General features: G+C 38.7%; 1 protein-coding gene across 1 annotated transcript in view; it reads left to right on the forward strand.

The window, feature by feature from the left end:
• The window catches only part of LOC135474842 (basement membrane-specific heparan sulfate proteoglycan core protein-like), a 150482-nt gene that overhangs the window by 120815 nt on the left and 10662 nt on the right, over positions 1–19005 (forward strand). Inside the window, 15 exon segments of the mRNA XM_064754457.1 lie at positions 39–299; positions 576–738; positions 1287–1384; positions 2603–2689; positions 3487–3666; positions 4393–4525; positions 4809–4936; positions 5403–5516; positions 6974–7156; positions 12834–12983; positions 13591–13809; positions 14729–14827; positions 15322–15543; positions 16329–16445; positions 18060–18137. Coding sequence (XP_064610527.1) covers positions 39–299; positions 576–738; positions 1287–1384; positions 2603–2689; positions 3487–3666; positions 4393–4525; positions 4809–4936; positions 5403–5516; positions 6974–7156; positions 12834–12983; positions 13591–13809; positions 14729–14827; positions 15322–15543; positions 16329–16445; positions 18060–18137 — 2232 coding nt within the window.

Raw genomic sequence — 19005 nt, forward strand, 5'->3', positions numbered from 1 at the left:
CTGTCTTTTTGGTTTACCTGCCTGTTGCCTGTTTCTAGTGTCTCCACGCCTGACCATCTCCCCTGCTCGAGTCTCTGCCAGGCCAGGCAGTCCGCTCTACCTGAGGTGTAGCAGCCAGGGGACTCCGCCCATCAACATTGAGTGGAGCAAGGTGAACGGCATCCTGTCGCCCAGTGCAGTGGAGCGTGACGGTATCCTGGAGATTCGTCAGGTGACAGCAGCCGACGCAGGTCAGTACAGATGTGTGGCGACGAACCAGGCAGGCAGCGCGGAGGGTATAGCTGAAGTCATTATTTCAGGTAAGCATTTATTTCATTGTTTCAGGTAAAAATTTAATTCTTTTTCTCAGTCATGCATTTGTATGCTACATGTATTAATTAGGAGTGATTAAACTTTAAGAGAAGTCCTCCAGTAAATTGATAACTCCGCTGTAATCCTATAAAATGCTGATTTGGATTTTTAGCTGTACCTAAGTGGTGTTGGACAAGACCAAAAAACTGACGAAATAATTCAATAATAAAAAAAAAGACTGGTGGAATGTTCCTTTATCTGAGAATGTTTCTCTTTTCACACAGTTCCACCCACTGTCGTTGTGTCCCAGAAGAATTACGTCCACACAGTTGGCGAGTTTGTTGAGTTGAGGTGTCGTGCGACAGGAAGTCCACCTCCACGAGTAACCTGGGAGAAAGAGCTAGGGACATTACCTCCTCGTCATGATATTCAGAACGGCATTCTTCAGTAAGTTATATTCAGTCCCTTCTGGCAGAGCACTTGAAGGCACCACCATGCAAATTAACCGCTTATTCATTTAATTGAAAAGCGATCATATAAATGTAAATTAAAATGTTTTTGGCTTTTGTTTTTTTACTCGTCAGTGTTCATTGACACACTACTGTACAAAAGACACAAATGTATGCAGTTTAATTTTCAACTGTGAAAGGGGAGGCGGGAGGGGTTGTGGCGCCTGAAAAAACTTTGATAATCCTTGAAAATGAAATATAAATTCCTAACCATGTAAAATCTTAATAAATTAGCCAGAAAAATGAAGAGTTGCAATATTTGTGTAACCTTTAAAAGTCCTTGAAAATAAAATATGAATTCCTGGCCATGGAAAACCTCAAAAATTTGCCTTGAAAAATTTTTGAATTTTCATTAATTGAAAAAGTGTTTCAAAGTTGGGACAGAACAGTGTACTGGTACAAACCCTGAGTCAATGTTGAAATTGAACATTTTAAGTGGGCAATGTGTGTCAGTGTGGTAAAGGTATACTTCTGTTTGTCCCACAGGATTTACAGCGTGTCTGCAGCTGATGAGGGTCGATACATCTGTACAGCATCCAATGAAGCAGGAAGCACCAGAGACTATGCCTACCTGACCGTCCAAGGTTGGTATTTCGGACCTGCTCACTAGTGTAACTTATATGTATCTTTCATGCTTTGGGAATGTGGTGATGATGATGATAATATTGCTGGTCACTTTTTGGCCTAACATTATATAGGTAGTCCCAACTTATATGTGTAACTTGTCTTTTTATTAGTAGCCCCATACCAGTCCCCAATGGGGACTAGGTTTGCACACTGTCAGTCGTTCCATCACGAAAGTTTTCTGGACTTCTTTTTGAAAATGGTACCATTGTATTGAATTAAAAGTTAGTACATGGCTTCACCAGAAGTTAGACATCAGGTTGTGATTATTGTTTTTTTCTCCTTTTTGTCCAAACTAAGACTGTTATTGTGCAGTTTTGGACTATTTTGTGAAACATTTCATTGAATTGAATTGGAACTTTCATCCTAGCATGTTACAGATCAGTTTTGTACATTTATGTTTGGTTTTTGACTTCAGCAAATTAACAAGACTTTTCGCAAAAGATTTCCTCATTGTGAATTGAAACTTAATAATACTTTCACATAAATTATAGATCCTGTTTGAATGTCAATTTCTTTTCTCTACAGTGTAAAGTAGAGTCTTTTTGTTGCGTTTTATTTTGATACTGCTTGCAGCTAGCAAAGTAACAATAACAAATACAATGAAAACACTGTGAACATTTAACATCAGCTACACATGTGCCTTGACTATTGGGCTCCTAGAATATATACATCCCAATTTATCCCTAAATTTGAAATATCCGTTAATGAAAATATTATGTGTTGGAACATCGTACATAGCTTCAACATGACAGGACGCAGTTTGAGCCTTTTTTAACAAAATGAAGACATTCTTTTTGTTCCTGTTTTTGACTTTTACAGTTTTTCAGGCTACTTTTTTTTTTCAAATCAGTTGAGACTTGGTTACATAGCAAGCACATGTTGTGGGCCATTTTGTTCATTTAGAACAGAATTCTGGTCATATTTGTTCTGTTATATGTATTAAGCTGACAGCTCAAACATGTATTGCTTCAACAGTACTTCCAAAATGCTTGTTATGTTTGGTGTCGTAGACATGGCTTTGCAGTGAGGCAGCACTATGTGTTGTGTGGCTTAAGACAGGGAGGCACTAATGTGACTTGATGTCAACAATAGTCTTAAACACCAAACTAACAATCAGACAAGTCAAATAATTCAGAAAACATTAAGCTTGACCATCTCAATCACTTCTGTTTTAGATGTTGGTGGTCCAAGTACTGGTATTAAGACGGACACTCAGACTGTGGATGTTGGAGATCGCGTTGAGTTTGAATGTATCGTCACAGGTAATACTGCATGGGCACACAACGCTCCATTATAAATAAATTTCTTATATATCAAGAATTTATTTTCATTTTCTCTAGTGTGGATGAATTGCAGTTAAAAACAAGATGAAAAGTATCAAGTACCTCAGTACACAACTGTATCTTTTTTCTCAGTGTCAGTGTGAACAAATCTGGACTAAACATCCGTCAAATAAATAAATAAATACCTTTTTTCCCTTTATGAAATCTACTTTTTTCTACTGTTTTTTGAATCCATGTTGTAATGACTGTTGCTTTCCACTGTATATTATTAGCACAAATTTCAAGTTTGTCAGACCTTCATATTCATGTACATCTCTCCTTCCCTTGCCTTTTCCCAGTTTCCACCCACCATAATGTTGGCCACCGTCGTATACCATTCAAAGTAAAATAAATAAAATACATCTCTCCCTCATCAAAGTGTTGTAGTCAGGTGCCTGATATGTGATATATGTGATGCGTATTGTGTGAAGTTTGTTAGCTATTGATAGCCAGTGTGTGAGGGTTGTAATATAGAAACAGACACCCATGTTAAGTTGGACAATAATTGTAAATCATGTCAGCATAACATGAGAGCTTTCGTTTAATAATTACATGTACATAGTAACCAATCAGCCGAGCACAAAGAAGTTGCAAAATCGGAGTGGTTTTCTTCACTAAAAGTTCTGAAAGTAAGTGTGAATAAGTGTGAAAAATTTGGGGGATACATGGGTGAGTATATAATATTATTGACAGAGAGATATAAGTTAATAAGATATGCAAGTGAATTCTGTTTTCAGGTACCCCCAGGCCTACCATCCAGTGGAACAAACTTGGCGGTGTCATTCCACCCAGAGCTGTTATCGGGGAGGGCATTTTGATCATCCCCCAGGTACAGCCTGAAGACGCAGGCACATACAGGTGCACGGCAACCAATATGGCTGGATCCGTCCAATCACAGGTCGTGCTCTTTGTCAGAGGTGAGAGGTCATAGTGTTTGGCGTCAAATAGTATAAGATTCACCTCCCTTTATCAGGTGAATAGTCCTTTTTTTCTAGAACATTGAATGTATTATAATTTTTAAAATGTGTACTTAAAGAAACTCATGATAATGTCATCCAGATAAAACTGTGAAAATGTTGCATTGTTACTCTGTAGTAGAGCAGTCTTGTAGACCTTTCTGGTTGACTTTACATGGATAGTCCAGCAACCTGCAGACGCTTGTGGGTTCCCCCTTTGCTGTGTTCAGTTTCCTCCTACAATACTGCTGGTCGCCACGGTATAAGTGAAGTACGGTGTTAAACAACAATTAAATAAATGAATCTGCCTGGACCGTGTTGAGGTTACCTTGGTAAATCAGCCAGATTTGACTCTTGCACTGTCATGCATGTGCAGGCAAAAATCACACTGTTCACAGTTAATTTCACAGACAAATGAGGTGTTGCTTTCATTCTAACCTCAAACAGGGAATTTTTTTTTTTTTTTATATTCTCTTGACTCTACTATTCTAAATGCCTTGGTGGCACCTTGTGAACATAAAAACTGAATATGTGTATGTGTAATGTCATAGGAGAATATTTTACAATATCATGAACAGTTTTGGAGAAAATTGAAGGACAGACATACAAAGATTCCTTCCTTTATAGTCAGATTTGTTAAAATGATGGTTTTCCCAAAGCTATACCTTCAGTTGCTTATGTTTTCAGCTCGTCCAGTCATCTCTATACCTCAGAACATCCGTACTGCAGCCCTGGGGAGTACAGCCAACCTGAACTGTGATGCTCAGGGCTTCCCTCAGCCAGCCATCACCTGGAACAGAAGAGAGGGGCAACTGCCAGGGTAAGATTTATACCTCTTGTGGGTGACATGGTAACCCACAGAAGTGGTGAGTGGGTGTGAAGAGAGAGTCATGTGTGGGGCCATTCGCTCTTTACACAGTATCTCACCAGGCCCATATTTCAACAGTTGACTTGGTGGATAATGTCAACACTGGTGCAGATTTGTGTTTGTTCATTTGTCAGAGTATCTGTTACATTTTATCATTTGACTTTTGATACTGCAGTAGGACAAGATCCTCAGACTCTCTTGTGTACAAATACCTTGTACTTCAATGTTTTCCCAGGGACCACATTGTGAGGAACGGAGAGCTGACCATCCCCACGGTGAGGCGAGAGGATGCGGGTACCTACGTCTGTTCAGCTGCCAACGACTACGGAATAACAGAACATCCTGTTCAGCTGGTTGTAGGAGGTATGTCTCTTGAACTCTGGAAGCTGGTGGACAATTCATAATCCTGATTTTGGCACTTTTGTGAATTTCTAGAAAGTTCTTCACTGGCACCTGTGACCCTGAAATTTTGTTAACACATGCAAATATAAGTTACTCTTACTCTACACAGCACATATAAATTCAAGTATGCGATATCAAGAATAACTCGTTGATGTCATTCCAATGTACTCATCATCATATTTCTCTGCAAACAGCCAGCCTTTGTAGTGCTTTGCAAATCATTAGGCTATTTTATAAGGTCGTGGGTTACCACATGGCACTGCCTGGTTTCCTCCCACCTTATTACTGGTTGCTATTTTATAAGGGAAATATTCTTAAATATGGCGTAAAAGACCAACCAAATATATAAACAAATAATTCCAGTGTAACTTACATTTCCTCTGGGAAATATGTGGTTTGAATGTTTTTTTGTCTTTTGTTTTTTCAGACCTGGTACCATACTTCAGCCAGAATCCTGTATCATACATCAGTTATGCTCCTCTCAGGGATGCGTACCTCAACTTTGATATGCTTGTGTCCTTTAGACCCGAGGCCACTGATGGTAAGACCAAAGAAAATTGGGGTTCTGCTTTACTTTCTCCTTGGCATGTACCACTGTTGGGTCAGGAAATCTTCACTCTTGTGACTGTTAAGGAAATTTAGCAGCTAAAACTGAAGTCCATGTTATTTTTTCATTGCTTTTGAGTGGAAACTTAAACCAACCCGTACCAATTGGTAGGAGTGTGGCTACCGAATGGCTCAGAACAGAGGAGTACTACAAGGAAGCACCCTGTACGGTACCAATCAGTTCCACAGGTTTTTAACACATTGGTAACTACCCTAAATGACCTCAAATTTCGCCCACAAAAGTGCATTTTTAGAGGCGAATAAATGTCACAAAATATTACTTTTAAGTAGAATATCATCTCATCTTCCAAGCAAACCTCAAAACAGCTTTCTAAAATCAACAGTACTCTCAGAATCAGGACAAATGGGTATGTTAGTCCTGGACAAAGTTTATGGTCATTTTTGGGGTATGTTGGTTTATGTTTGATTGTTACCATGCTTCACGAACCAGCTGTCAAAAAAAAAAAATTGTAACTAGGCTGTTGCCAAAATCATTGTCAAATCATTTACAAACTGGAACGGATTGGTGTCATCTTCCGATGTGAATCTGTTCAGTAACGAGTTGTTACATGATTGGTTATTAACCAATCAGTATCAAGCTTTAACAGAATGGTACCAAGCCCTTGGCACTTCAAGAAGATGGCCATACAGTTTGGTACTATCAGTGAAAGTTTGCCTGTGTAAGCATGATTTCTGCATAAACTTTGACATGGATTCACTTCTCACTCATATGATACAACTTTCCAAATCGTATTGGTGTACATTTTCCTTTGCCACAACAACTTGTGTTGATGCTAAATTGAGCATTATTTTCTTCCAATAGTCGAGATAACAGTTTCAAAGTCTTGAACATAACTGAGATTTAGTCTGTATACATGTTCAACATTTGTCCGACACAATTTGACAGATTTCGTGCTTCAAGTTCATCCATTTGGCACCTGTAACTTATGTACTATAACATGCCTGTTGGCATAAATTGTTGTGTGCTTTTCTTTGTCCCATACATCACCTGTATTGTACATGCATACTGATGCACAGCAATCTGGCTTATGCCTGAGTATTGAATCAACAAGCAGGGTATCGTTTATCACTGGCTGTTGGGGCCTCCATGGCTCAGTTTGTTAGCACGCTAGTGCACCGTAATGACCCAGGGGTCTCCCACCAAAGCGGTGGCTGTGAGTTCAAGTCCAGCTCATGCTAGTTTCCTCTCCGGCCATATGTGGGAAGGTCTTCCAGCAACCTGCAGATGGTTGTGGGTTTCCCCTAGGCTCTGCCCGGTTTCCTTCCACCATAATGCTGGTCACATAAGTGAAATATTCTTAAGTACCGCGTAAAACACCAATCAAATAAATAAATAAATAAATCATTGGCTGTTTCTCACCCTTCCCCCAGGTTTGGTGTTGTACAACGGCCAATCTGACACAGGTATTGGAGACTTCCTGTGTTTCGGCCTCCAGGACAGCTACCCGGAATTCCGCTTCGATGTAGGATCAGGCCCAGCTATCATCCGTGGTAACCGGTCTTTGGAACTGAACAGATGGCACACTGTTAAACTGAAGAGAGACCGCAAATTGGGTAAGTTAATGCTCTTTAACTCTTAATTAACTTCTGTTAGACAGGTAGCAGAGTGTGAGCTCATCTAGCCACCAAGATATATTTCTGTAGAAGTTACACCAGCTTTGCATGCAGTGCCTTTTAAGCCCATGGCATACATTTACCTGTATCCATGATTTTTTTTGAAGATTAACACCTAACGTTCTTTATTAATACAGGTGCGTGGGGAAGAAAGCTTGAATTGTAAATTTGTTTGTTTTGTTTGAACCATGAAATGACTTTAAATTTTGCTCATGACTAAGTTTCTTGTAAAGATCTGATAAAGGTATTTCCAGTTTGTTTGGAAGTTTGAATCAATTCCAACAAGGAAATGTAAGTTTCAGCACTCTAAATAAGGTTTTGTGACATTAATTTGCCTCTAGAAATGCACTTTTTGGGGGTAAAATCTTAGATGATTTACCGTGATTCTTTTCATTTGCTGATCATAAGAATCTTCTGCTAGAAAGCCTTCCAAGGTGACCATTCCATGGTCAAAGACAGTCTGTAGTATTCTTGCTATCACAAGACTTCTGAAGTCAAATTTTCAGTTAGGTTTTAATTGGTGTACAGACATTAAAGAAATAAATTTTTTAACTAAGTGACTGAATATGTGAGCAGAATATTTGTGATGGAAGTTAATGCTGCGTTAAACTAATAAACTCAAAAGAAAAAAAATGGTGTCAATTGTGATGGTTTCGTATAGTTTTCCAGCACATTGTAAGAATAATGTGAACAAGCCCTGTTAAATAAATAACACAAGTAGGGTGAATGTGTTTTAAGCACATAGTGTGGAACAGATATGGGAGCAGCCATTTTGTAGGTGGGTTGTCATAAGTGGACTGTGTTCAGACAAGGGGAATCACCTGATGTAAAGAAAACGCTGAAAATTAGAGCCAAGAAATTGCCCTTAAATAGGGGAGGAGACTTTAACCAAGACTTACATGTAGCCTTATTTTTCAACCTTTTCGCATATGAAAGAGCAAGCTTTTGTGCAATTTTTGCACATTTTTAATTTCATTTTAGAGACAAAACTTCATTTGCTGGATTGGCTAGTGTCAGGGCTTCACAAAAACTATAATTTTATCAACCTACAGAGAAAAATGCCTTCAGAATATGCTTAAATAAACACCTTACAAACATGCAAAAAGGTTGAAGAATTACAGTCTGTGTACATGTAGGTGTTTGTACGGAGATGTGTTTTTTTTTTTATTTAGTTTGATATGTCTTTAAGTGTTATTTTTGATCATGTAATGTCAACAAAATATTATTCTTAAATATGTATGTGTGTGTGTACTATTCCTTAGCTGTGATTTTCTCTTAAGTTTCATGGCTCACTGTTGAGGGTTAGCACATTATGACACCACCTTTATTGCAGAATGTTGGTTCTCGGCCATTATTCTGGAATATTAACTTAGATTTTTATAGCTGCAATACTCCCAATAGGACCTCAAAGATTGCCATGCCATGTAAACTCTTGTGCTATTGACCCATTGGGCCAAGAATCGTGAAATTCAAGAAATATGACATAGTTTTAATGTTTGATGAAGACTGTAAGGTTGTCTGCCATGTTTGTACAGATCATTACAATAGAGCACGGACTGTTGGTAAGTGTTCGTCTTCCTCTCTGTCCCCGTGCTTATAATCCAGGTGTATAATCAGGTGTACTTGTATCTGTGTGTATTGTCATGTAATTACTCTACCACACCTGTCAGTGTATCGTGGAGCAGAGTAGCTTTGTAAGAGTAGGCACACCCAGGTACACCAGTCATGTTACAAACCCTTCAAGGTCAGACCAACATTACACTACAAATTCCTTAAGGTCGACCTTCACTCAGAAACATTTTCAAAAGGGTGGTGAAGTCTTGTTGCCTCGGATAGTTTACGTGTCAGCATGCTGAAGCTATAAGGCCCTTGACGAATGAGAACAAATGCTTGAAACCAGCTCTCACAGCTTTGGCTGCTGGTTCAAGTCCAGAGGTTTGTTAGGTACTTCACAAAGGTCAGTGGTTTACGCCAGTTTCCTCCACGCACAAGGCCACTGTCACATAAATCAAAACAAGATAAGCTCTAATGTATTGAAGGCAACATTTTGGTAGCCTTTATTTCAGTGTGCTTGCGTAACCGTTTTCAGGAATGTACAAGAGAAAGAAACGTTCAGGATTATGTCGTGTGCATTTTTTTCTGCTTTATATTCCAGAAGACTGCTATATAGTTACATGAACACCAAAATATAACCTACCAAAATGTTAACTTCGGTAATTAGAGATTCTCTTGGTTTCTTTTACACAAAACTATGACCATAGTTCCTTTTTTACCTGGCACATATTTACTATTTTAATATTTTCTTCAACACCAGTTTAAAAAGTTAAGTCATTGTGGCATGAACTTATATATGAACACATACATTACCTTGAAATTAGCTGTTGGATATGATGTTCATGTAGTTTAGTAAAAGCTCATTTATAGATTCCACTGTAAGCTCATGAAACTATATGTTGTACAGTTATGTGTATTAGGAAATGAGATTTTGGTTGTTTTCCTGTAACACATTAGCTAGTTGCATTGTTAGCAAATGGAAATAAATTGTATGTGATTATTGTTTTTGTTTTTTTCCTCTATCATAATGTTTTCATGTGCTTCTTGCACTACTGCACCACGCTAAGCATTGATAGGTGTATAAAACTTACGTTTCTGTTATACAATGCTGGTTTAGGTAAGATTTATTATGAGATGCAGAAATAAGAAGACGCATAAAACAGTCATGTCAAGTTCACCATCCAATTGCTCCATGTGTAACGCTTTTACTCTTTGCTGCTTCTCTGCTTTTGCTGGGTAAGGCAATTCAGTGTCGCCACAGCTATGCTCTATCTCTGCTTACATGTCCATTGTCTTGTTGGGATTGTTCAGCTTGCAACCTGTCTTGGTAGGACTGTCCAGGTTCGAACATTTTATTGAGATAATTCATCTTTGAACATCATCTAGGGACCGTTCAGCTTTGAACATCATCTGGGGACAGCTGCGCTTTGAACATCGTCTAAGGACAATTCAGCTTTGAACATCATCTAGGGACAGTTTATCTTTGAACGTCATCTGGAACAGTTGAGCTTTGAACATTGTCTATGGACAGTTCAGCTTTGGACATCGTCTATGGACAGTTCAGCTTTGAACACCGTCCAGGGACATTTCAGCTTTGAACACCGTCCAGGGACAGTTCGGCTTTGAACGTCATCTAGGGACAGTTCATTTTTGAACGTCATCTGGGGACAGTTGAGCTTTGAACATTGTCTAGCGACAAAATTCAGCTTTGGACATCGTCTATGGGCAGTTCAACTTTGGACATCGTGTAGGGACAGTTCAGCTTTGAACATCGTCCAGAGACAGTTCAGTTTTGAACATTGTCTAGGAACAGTTCAGTTTTGAACATCGTCTAGGGACTGTTCAACTTTGAATGTCTTGATGTTACTGTTCGTGTTTCAATAATCTAGCTGAACCAAAATGGTTTAGCTTTTAAGTCGGCTTTTAACATTTATATTTAACATAATGTATAATGTATACGATCAATTCATAGCGCTTTCTGTGAAAATACACTGTTAAAATAATCCCCCTTTACGGTGGACATCGCTCATACATTTTATATGCTTATGCTTCTGAATAACTCATGACTGTATTTTATAGTCATACGACATCACAGATTCTAACACATCTGCCAAATGTGTACTACACAGAAAACAGACGTTGACTGCATATATTGAACAGCATATGCATTGAGTTTTTTCACGCGACCCAATACTGTTGTAAAAGAGTATCGTCGTAGTGTTCGGCAGGGTTGTTCCAACCACAGGGAGGATAGTTAACATCATCAATGTGAAGCCGGGCAATCTGTATGTAGCTCAACATGTGTAACTTCAGGGTGGATTACTTACATTCGCTGACAAATCTATGTACACTTGGCAACATGTTAATTTATTTATTTTAATTTTTAATAGTGGCTGGACGATCATGTTCAGTCAAAAACGTCTAGTCTTTATCATTTTATGTGGCGAACAATTTTGTGCGAAAAGTTGTGGGAAATATATGTGAATGGGTGATGTGGTAGAATAGAAATAATGGCTTCATTCACTGCATATATGCTGTGATAACTTCAGTAAAAGAGAAAGTGTCCATTGTTTTTGGACTCTGGCCTCGTCCCAAAACAATGGACACCTCTTTTTTTACTGCAGTTATCACAGGGTATGCGCAGTGAATGAAGCCATTATTTCTGAATTTGACATTGACAGTCACCTGTTTTTAATATCGTTATTAAGTACTTAATTCACTGTTACTGGTCAGTGCTGGCTCTGACGGGCATCTCACTATATCTATCGCTGCTTCAGCTCTGGCTATGAGACACAGGGTTTGTCAGTTGGTTTGTTAGTGTCATACTGGCATATTCCACCCTTACACCTGACTGCAGCCATATAAGTGATGTATTTGTCAGTACACCATTAGACACCAGGATAAGAGATAAAATAGGAATTTGCATAAAGGACAGATATTATTGATGACACTTGTATTGTACCATGATGATGAAATTCCTTTTGTATACACAGCTTATAATGTCCTGGACTGTATGAGCATACTGCCAGGGTCTGGTTGTTCAAAACTGGTTTAAGTCTTAATACCAGATGTATTTAATCTAACAGTTGTCAGTATATTAGATATGAACTATAAAAACTTCTGCTGTTATACTTGGACTTTGGAGAACTGCTTTACCTGCTAGGTTTGGCTAAAATGTTAAATATAAAATATGACTTAATACCAGTATTAGCTGATATACTTTCGCACAAACTTGGCCCAGTTATTTAAATACATGGTATCGACCTGTTTTTGCAGGTGCAACATTCCATTTACCAAAAAATCCCAGTTTCAGTGGATTGAAAATTGATGTCTTTGAGGTTTATATTTCTCTCCTGCACAACCAGTATCAACCATTTATTTCAAAATATATGCTCTTGAATTGTTTGAATGTCATGTTTAGGAGAAGTTACATCATTTCTTATCTCACATTTACATTGATGAGATGTCAGTAACAAAGTGTATTTTTATGTTTCAGCCTTGTGATGAGATGTCAGTAACAAAGTGTATTTTTATGTTTCAGCCTTGTGCTTAGGCAGTTTTACAGATCAATCTGTAAATTGTATTTGATTGAATTAATACATTTTGCCCCATTAATATTGGACATTTAGACTTTAAATTAATAGTGGCCTCTCAAGCACCACCTAAGGGCTGCCAGCAACCTGCAGATGGTCGTGGGTTTCCCCCATGTTCTGCCTGGTTTCCTTCCACCGTAATGCTGGCCGCCATCATATAAGGGAAATATTCTTGAGTGTGGCGTAAAACACCAAATTAAATAAATCAATAAATATTATACATGTAGTTGTATTGTGACTTTGTGAACTGATGACAGTGTATAAGACAAGCAACTAGAAGCATAAATCACGGAAAAGAAAATGTATAATATGATGTAATGGAGACATTGTGTCATTATGTAATTCATATGCACCTGGGTTTTTGTTTTTTGGGGTTTTTTTGTGTTTTTTGTTTTGTATTTATTTTGAAAATTGCATCATCAGCTTATTAGTTTGTACTGATTCCTGTGCTGTATGCTTCACCTGTGCAGGTACAATGGTGGTGAATGATGAACCTAGCTACATGGGTGAGGCTCAGGGCAGGTTTGTGGGTCTGGACCTGGAGGATAGCCTCTACCTGGGCGCTGTACCAGACTTTGCCAGAATCCCACAGGCAGCTGGATTTAGATCAGGATTTGTTGGTGAGTTTCACTTTAACTTTCATTTTTTAGGTATTAGTGATTTCATATGCTGAACATGTTTCACTTGTCGCGGGTACGTCTGAATTGTAAGCTGGATAAGTGACTGAAGCTTATTAAATTCATAATTAAAAAGTAACCACCTTTAATTCCCCTATAATTAGTGATGTTGTGATTTTTCTTGTTATTGCAGTTGTTTGTTATCACGATAGCTCAAGCAATTATCATCTAATGAACACAGCTGAATCCATTGTCTTAAGATGTGTCCTAAAAAAAAAAAAAAAAATCAGATGTTGTTTGTATTGTTCTCTAAGTCTTGGGGACAAGTGGTTGATGAAGCTCTTGTGCAGACTTACATAAAGGCCACAGGAAACTGCTTGTCCTTTGGCAGTGTCATATGATGGAATCATTTTATCAGTAATTTATGTAAGGTTGGTGCTTTATTCTGGGTGCCCTTGTTTCCTCAAGCGGTGGAAGGGGAAAATGACTGAGTGTCAAATAAAGAAATCCTGTGTGAAATTTAATTCTGGAAGTACTACCTGTTGTGTCGGTGTGTAATTAACATTTGGAGCTTGGACGTGCGAGTAAGTGTATTTTGTTGACCGACCAGGTACCGTAAGTCAGATGGAACTTCAGGGTGATTCCATAGACCTGGGTGAAGAGGCTAGGTCCTTAGTGGGCATCAGAGAGTACCAGGTGTGCCGGGATAGCCCCTGTGAGAACGGCGGCACTTGCGAACCTGCTAACACCAACTACGGCTACAGGTGTAACTGTCCCCAGGGTTACGCAGGACGAAGGTGCGAGCTCTCCGGAGAAAGGTGCTACCCAGGTGAGGAAGGTTAACAGACAGGTGTGGCATTGATATGTCAAGGGGTATGAGGGAAAATGAGTATGATATGCCATAGCTCACAAGCCTTCTTATCACTTCAGTAGTATCACTGACCAGCCTTGATGGCTCATTTGGTGGAGCGTTCGCTTCGGGGCAGTAGATTTAGGGTCAGTCCTGGCTTGGGTCACACCTAAGACCTTAAAAGAGGAAGTTGTAGCTTCCTTGCTTGGCACTCAGGATTAAGGGGATAGATCAACGACTGGTTGACCTGTGTCAGTATAATGGCTCGGGTAGGGCGACTTACTTTTGCCTTTGGTAAGCCGTCTCAGTGAAGCAGCACTAGATAAAAGAGCGGTGGAAATTGGCCCTGCAACAAGAAGGCAAATTACATGTACATGCGCTCTAAGGACTCATTCTTCGTCATATGACTGAAAAATTGTTAAGTACAATGTTAAGACCACTCACTCACACACTCATTAAAATTTCTGATCAGCAATTTGCAGAATTGTTTTGAGTCCCATTCATGCATAGAGAGGTTTTTGGTGCTTTTTAATATTGTATGTGCACTTTAAAATCAGTCTTTATAAAGTATGTAACTATATATATTGAATTTCTGACGCTGAAGACCCTGAACCTGGAGACATGTGAAAACATTGGCTAGTGTGAGACTTGAATTGACGACCTGAGGTGTTTAGCCCCATCGTAACTATGTTGCTACCTAAGTACTGTTTGGTGCTTCACCATTTGTTACTTGCCAAGGAGAACTTTTTTTGGTGGAGAATGAAACTAAGCTGAATACAATGTTTTGTTGTAAAGTGTATTAATGAATACAGTCTTCCAAGTTACAATGTAATTGCCATTGACGGGACTGCATATCTATGGAATTTGATCAAAGAGAGGTGTTCTTTTTGTTTTACAGGAGCATGTGGTTCTGAGGGGCGGTGCTACAACCAGCCTGGCCTGAGTGGGTACCTCTGTATCTGCCCCATTGGAAAGACAGGACCTGGGTGCCAAGTCGGTAAGCTATCTGAAACCTGATCAGAAAATCAGAGAACTTATGTCTCATTTCTTAGTTTATAGTGTTACAGCTCACAGCCCCTAGTTCACATATCTGTTGACTGATTGATTGACTGATCATATGACTGATTAAAATCACATGTCTGTTAATGTCATGTAAAACAAGAATAACATGACTGATTAAAGTCACATTGCTGTGACACATGTTAGAAATGCACAGAACGATTGTGAACGAGATTGCCATCCCCAACAACCACAACGAATAACAACAACAACAGCTGTGTTATCCTCCCACAGATCTGTTGGCCGCAGCAAGAAACAAATTTTGATCATTGCCGTCTATTAAGAAAAGTCGGTTCAATCAGCATATTCTGATAGCAGAAATATTGAGTAATCTCACCCATGGAGGTTTCAGCATGAAAAAAGTTTGAACTGTAGTGCTCAATAGTTGCGCTCATCGTTTACCACGTGGTATTTTTTGTTTTTGTCTTATAGAAGTCAACATTGTTGATCCGTTCTTCAACAAGACATCCTTTATCAGTTATCCAACAATCCAAAATGGCCGCCTGCAGGTTACCATCAGCCTGTCATTTAAGCCACGGTCCCTTGATGACGGAATCATATTTTACAATGGTCAGCGGGAAGATGGTGCTGGAGATTTTGTTGCCTTGGTGATGAAGGACGGGCATGTTGAATTCCGCTACAATACAGGTTCAGGTAAGTCCTCTGGAGGTTACTCCACCAAAATTTTGAACAGGATTACACAGGCTATAGTTCTCTAACTCCGGCCATACGTGGGAAGGTCTGACAGCAACCTGTGGCTGGTTTCCCCCAGGTCCTGCCCTGTGGCCTAAAACGCCAATGAAATAAATAAATGGTTCTTTATTTTATTAATTTTTTATTTTTTTTATTTGATTCGTGTTTCACGTCATACTCAAGAATGCTTCACTTATCTGTCGGCGGCCAGCATTATGGTGGGAGAAAACCAGGCATAGCCCAGGGGGAAACCCACAACCATCCGCAGGCTGCTCGCAGACCTTCCCACTTAGGAGCGGATAGGAAGCCAGCGTGAGTTGGACGAACTCACAGAGACCGCATCGGTGAGAGGCTCCTGGGTCATTACGCTAACCAACTGAGCCACGGAGGTCCCCCACGGTTCTTTAATATTGTGAAATAGCAAATGGACTTTGATGTATGGAAACACTGTTAATTATGTAGAAATGGCAATTTTGTCTGGCTGTAATTAAGTTGGAAGTTGTGTACTCTATTGCTCATTCCTTTTTTTGCTGTCAAATTGGTTAAATATAGGTATTACTGTTTCATTGCAATGGCCAGTTCAGTTTGGACCCGAATCACCATTGCAAAGAATAAGATACTCTGAAATCAGCTGTAATGGAAAAGAGGACTTATGTTGCTCCCAAACAAAGGCTTCTCTCCTATGAATCTCCAGAGAATCGCTTGTTTTGTTTTTATTATAAACTCTTATGGTACTGATACCCTAGGTCCAGCCATCTTGGTTAGTCCTGACAAACTGCCTGTTGATGAGTGGGCCTTGGTGTCTGCTCAGAGAAACGGCAGGGACGGGTCACTCACCGTCAACAATGGACGAACCATCAAAGGTAAGACAGACTTTCATTTTTCATCAAATAACCCATTTTGGCTGAATTGCAAGTTAGCTTGTTCTTGTGGGCTATGAAATCATTAAAATGACTTGTCGGCTTCCAGATAGAGTTTGAGTGCTTCCTGAATTTTACCAGCCTGTTAGCCCCACCCCTTCCAATGGAATAGTCCAGTTTATGTCACATGGGGTTATAACTTGGATGCTGATTGGACATTACCAGAAGGTTATATTTTGCATTGAAAAGTTTTTGCATCATATAACTAATTGTTATGCGCAATCCATTGAGCTTTAATTTTGCTGCGTACAGTTTTGGATATACTAATAATGTAATGACATTTTCATGATAAATATTATTATCGGCAAACCTGTAACCAGTGTTTCTTTCATAAACATAAGCTGCATGAGATAAGAAAAATGACTGTTTGACATGAAATAATGAGGCTTTTACAGTAATAAAGCATTATCTGTGATCACTTTTCATCACTATCTGTGAAAGTTAAGCTTTATGTGACAAGAAGGTGCCTTGTGAAAGAATTAAACTGCTTCTTAAACTTTTTGCCAATATAAAATGTACACATCAGTTCATCCAATTATAATCCAGTTTGAAGTCTCGTGGGGAAAAAAAAAAAGAGATGATGAAACTGATGACCCGACTTGTACATTTGTCCTGTCTGTCTGTCTGTTTGTCTATCTGTCCATCTGCACTTATGTCTGTCTGTTCATCCGGCAAGTCCTCTTTACCCCAGATTATCCAGATTACACCACCAGTCTTAGCTAGGACTTTGCACCTCTCCAGATAGAAAAATCTTTCCTTTTCCTCAGTTTTCTCACAAACTGTTTTGCAAGTATGTACCTCATTCCAGTATTTTCATCTCTTTTGATGGGTTATAGCATTGTCTCTGTCAAGCACAAATATTCTTTAAGTAGGTGTGACTTGAGAGTGTGATTAAACAAACCAAAGTAAAAATAACTACAAAACACATTTTTGTATCGGGTTAGGTTATTCACAGTCCTCTTTCATTCCCATAAACCTGATTGACCTTGTGAAATAATATTCGATGAAACTTCTTGTACAGTATAGTATATTAAGTTTTACAACCTGATACATAAGTTATTCATAGTTTTCTTTTGTCCTTTTTTTTTTTCAAATTGAAAAATATTCAGTGAAAAGAAGGCTCTTTTTAAAGATTGAAAAACCTGGTTAGAAACATACTTTTCTAAATTGTTTGTAAATGTAGTAATCAGTTGGGAAATAGTTACACAACTTTTGTATTGTTTAAGAACTTCAAACAAAATTCATTGTCTACCCACTTAATTACAGACACCTTTTTCACCACATACTAAGTTTGGTGTGTATTTGTGTGACTTTTTGTGTCTATTTTGAGTGTGTTTTTTCGTGTTCAAATTTATTTGCTGATTATTTTTATTATAAATTTGTGTTATTTATGACTTATTTTTTTTGGTTGATCTTTAATTGTAAGCTTTCAGTGGAAGGCCCTGCATATGTTTGACTCATGGGCAGGGTAGATAACTCCGGGCATCATTGTGGGCTGTTTTGTTCCGTGTGGTTGTTTTTATTTTGGATTCTTTTTCTATATTTTCACATCCCCAGCCACTCTGCGAGACAACTTCTATTACTACTACAATGGCCATAATAGACACAAAAATGGTAGAAATGGCCGTCGCCGAGGTATCTATGCCATTCTCCACACGTACTGACCAATCACTTGGCTGCGTTTGGCACAGTTGTGTGTGTTTTCTCAGCTGTCACCGCTAGCTAACCCTGTGGTGTCCCTGTGGTAACGGCTATAACTTCACACAGTTCACAGCGCTTCTTGTCCGCACAGTTTTATAATGGCTTTCTGTGTGTCGGTGTTGTTTAAATATTACTTTGTAATCAGGTGGCATTTCATATCAACTTATATCCAGAGTTTTCACTTCTGAACCAAATGTGTAGTTGGTTGTCAAATTTGTACACAAACCGTGCTTTAAGAAGGATGAGGTATGTCAGATGTTTCCACCTCATTATGTATGTGTAGGAAATTCATAAAACTTCTTTTCTTAACATCTTCAATAATAATCCGACTAAAACTTCATGTTTGAACTTCTGAATTATCCATGCTTTGGATGTGTACAAACACTCTACTGTAATTTTTTAACATTTTCCCATGTTTGCAAGGTGTTTATTCAAGCATTTTACTGAAGGCATTTTTCTGTGTAGACTGATGAAGTTATAATTTTCGTGGACCCTGAAATTGATCGATCCAGCAGATGTAGTTTTGTCTCCAAAATCAAATTGATAATGTGTATAAATTGTATAAGTTGCTCTTTCATATGCTTAAAAAGTTGAGGAATTAGGGTACATATACTTTGTTCTTTTGAACTGTTTTCTGAAAAGGCCTGAAATTGCACGCTCTTAATCATTTCTAATGTTGGCAAGCAAAAACATATCGGAACATATATTATGCTTTTTGCATACCATTATGATATTTGAACTCTTGGAAAATATGATCAGACAGCATTTTCCCATGAATAGGGTTAGCTGTTTGTTGAGCTTA

This window comes from Liolophura sinensis, chromosome 9 (genome assembly GCF_032854445.1).
Source record: "Liolophura sinensis isolate JHLJ2023 chromosome 9, CUHK_Ljap_v2, whole genome shotgun sequence".
NCBI classification, from domain to species: domain Eukaryota; kingdom Metazoa; phylum Mollusca; class Polyplacophora; order Chitonida; family Chitonidae; genus Liolophura; species Liolophura sinensis.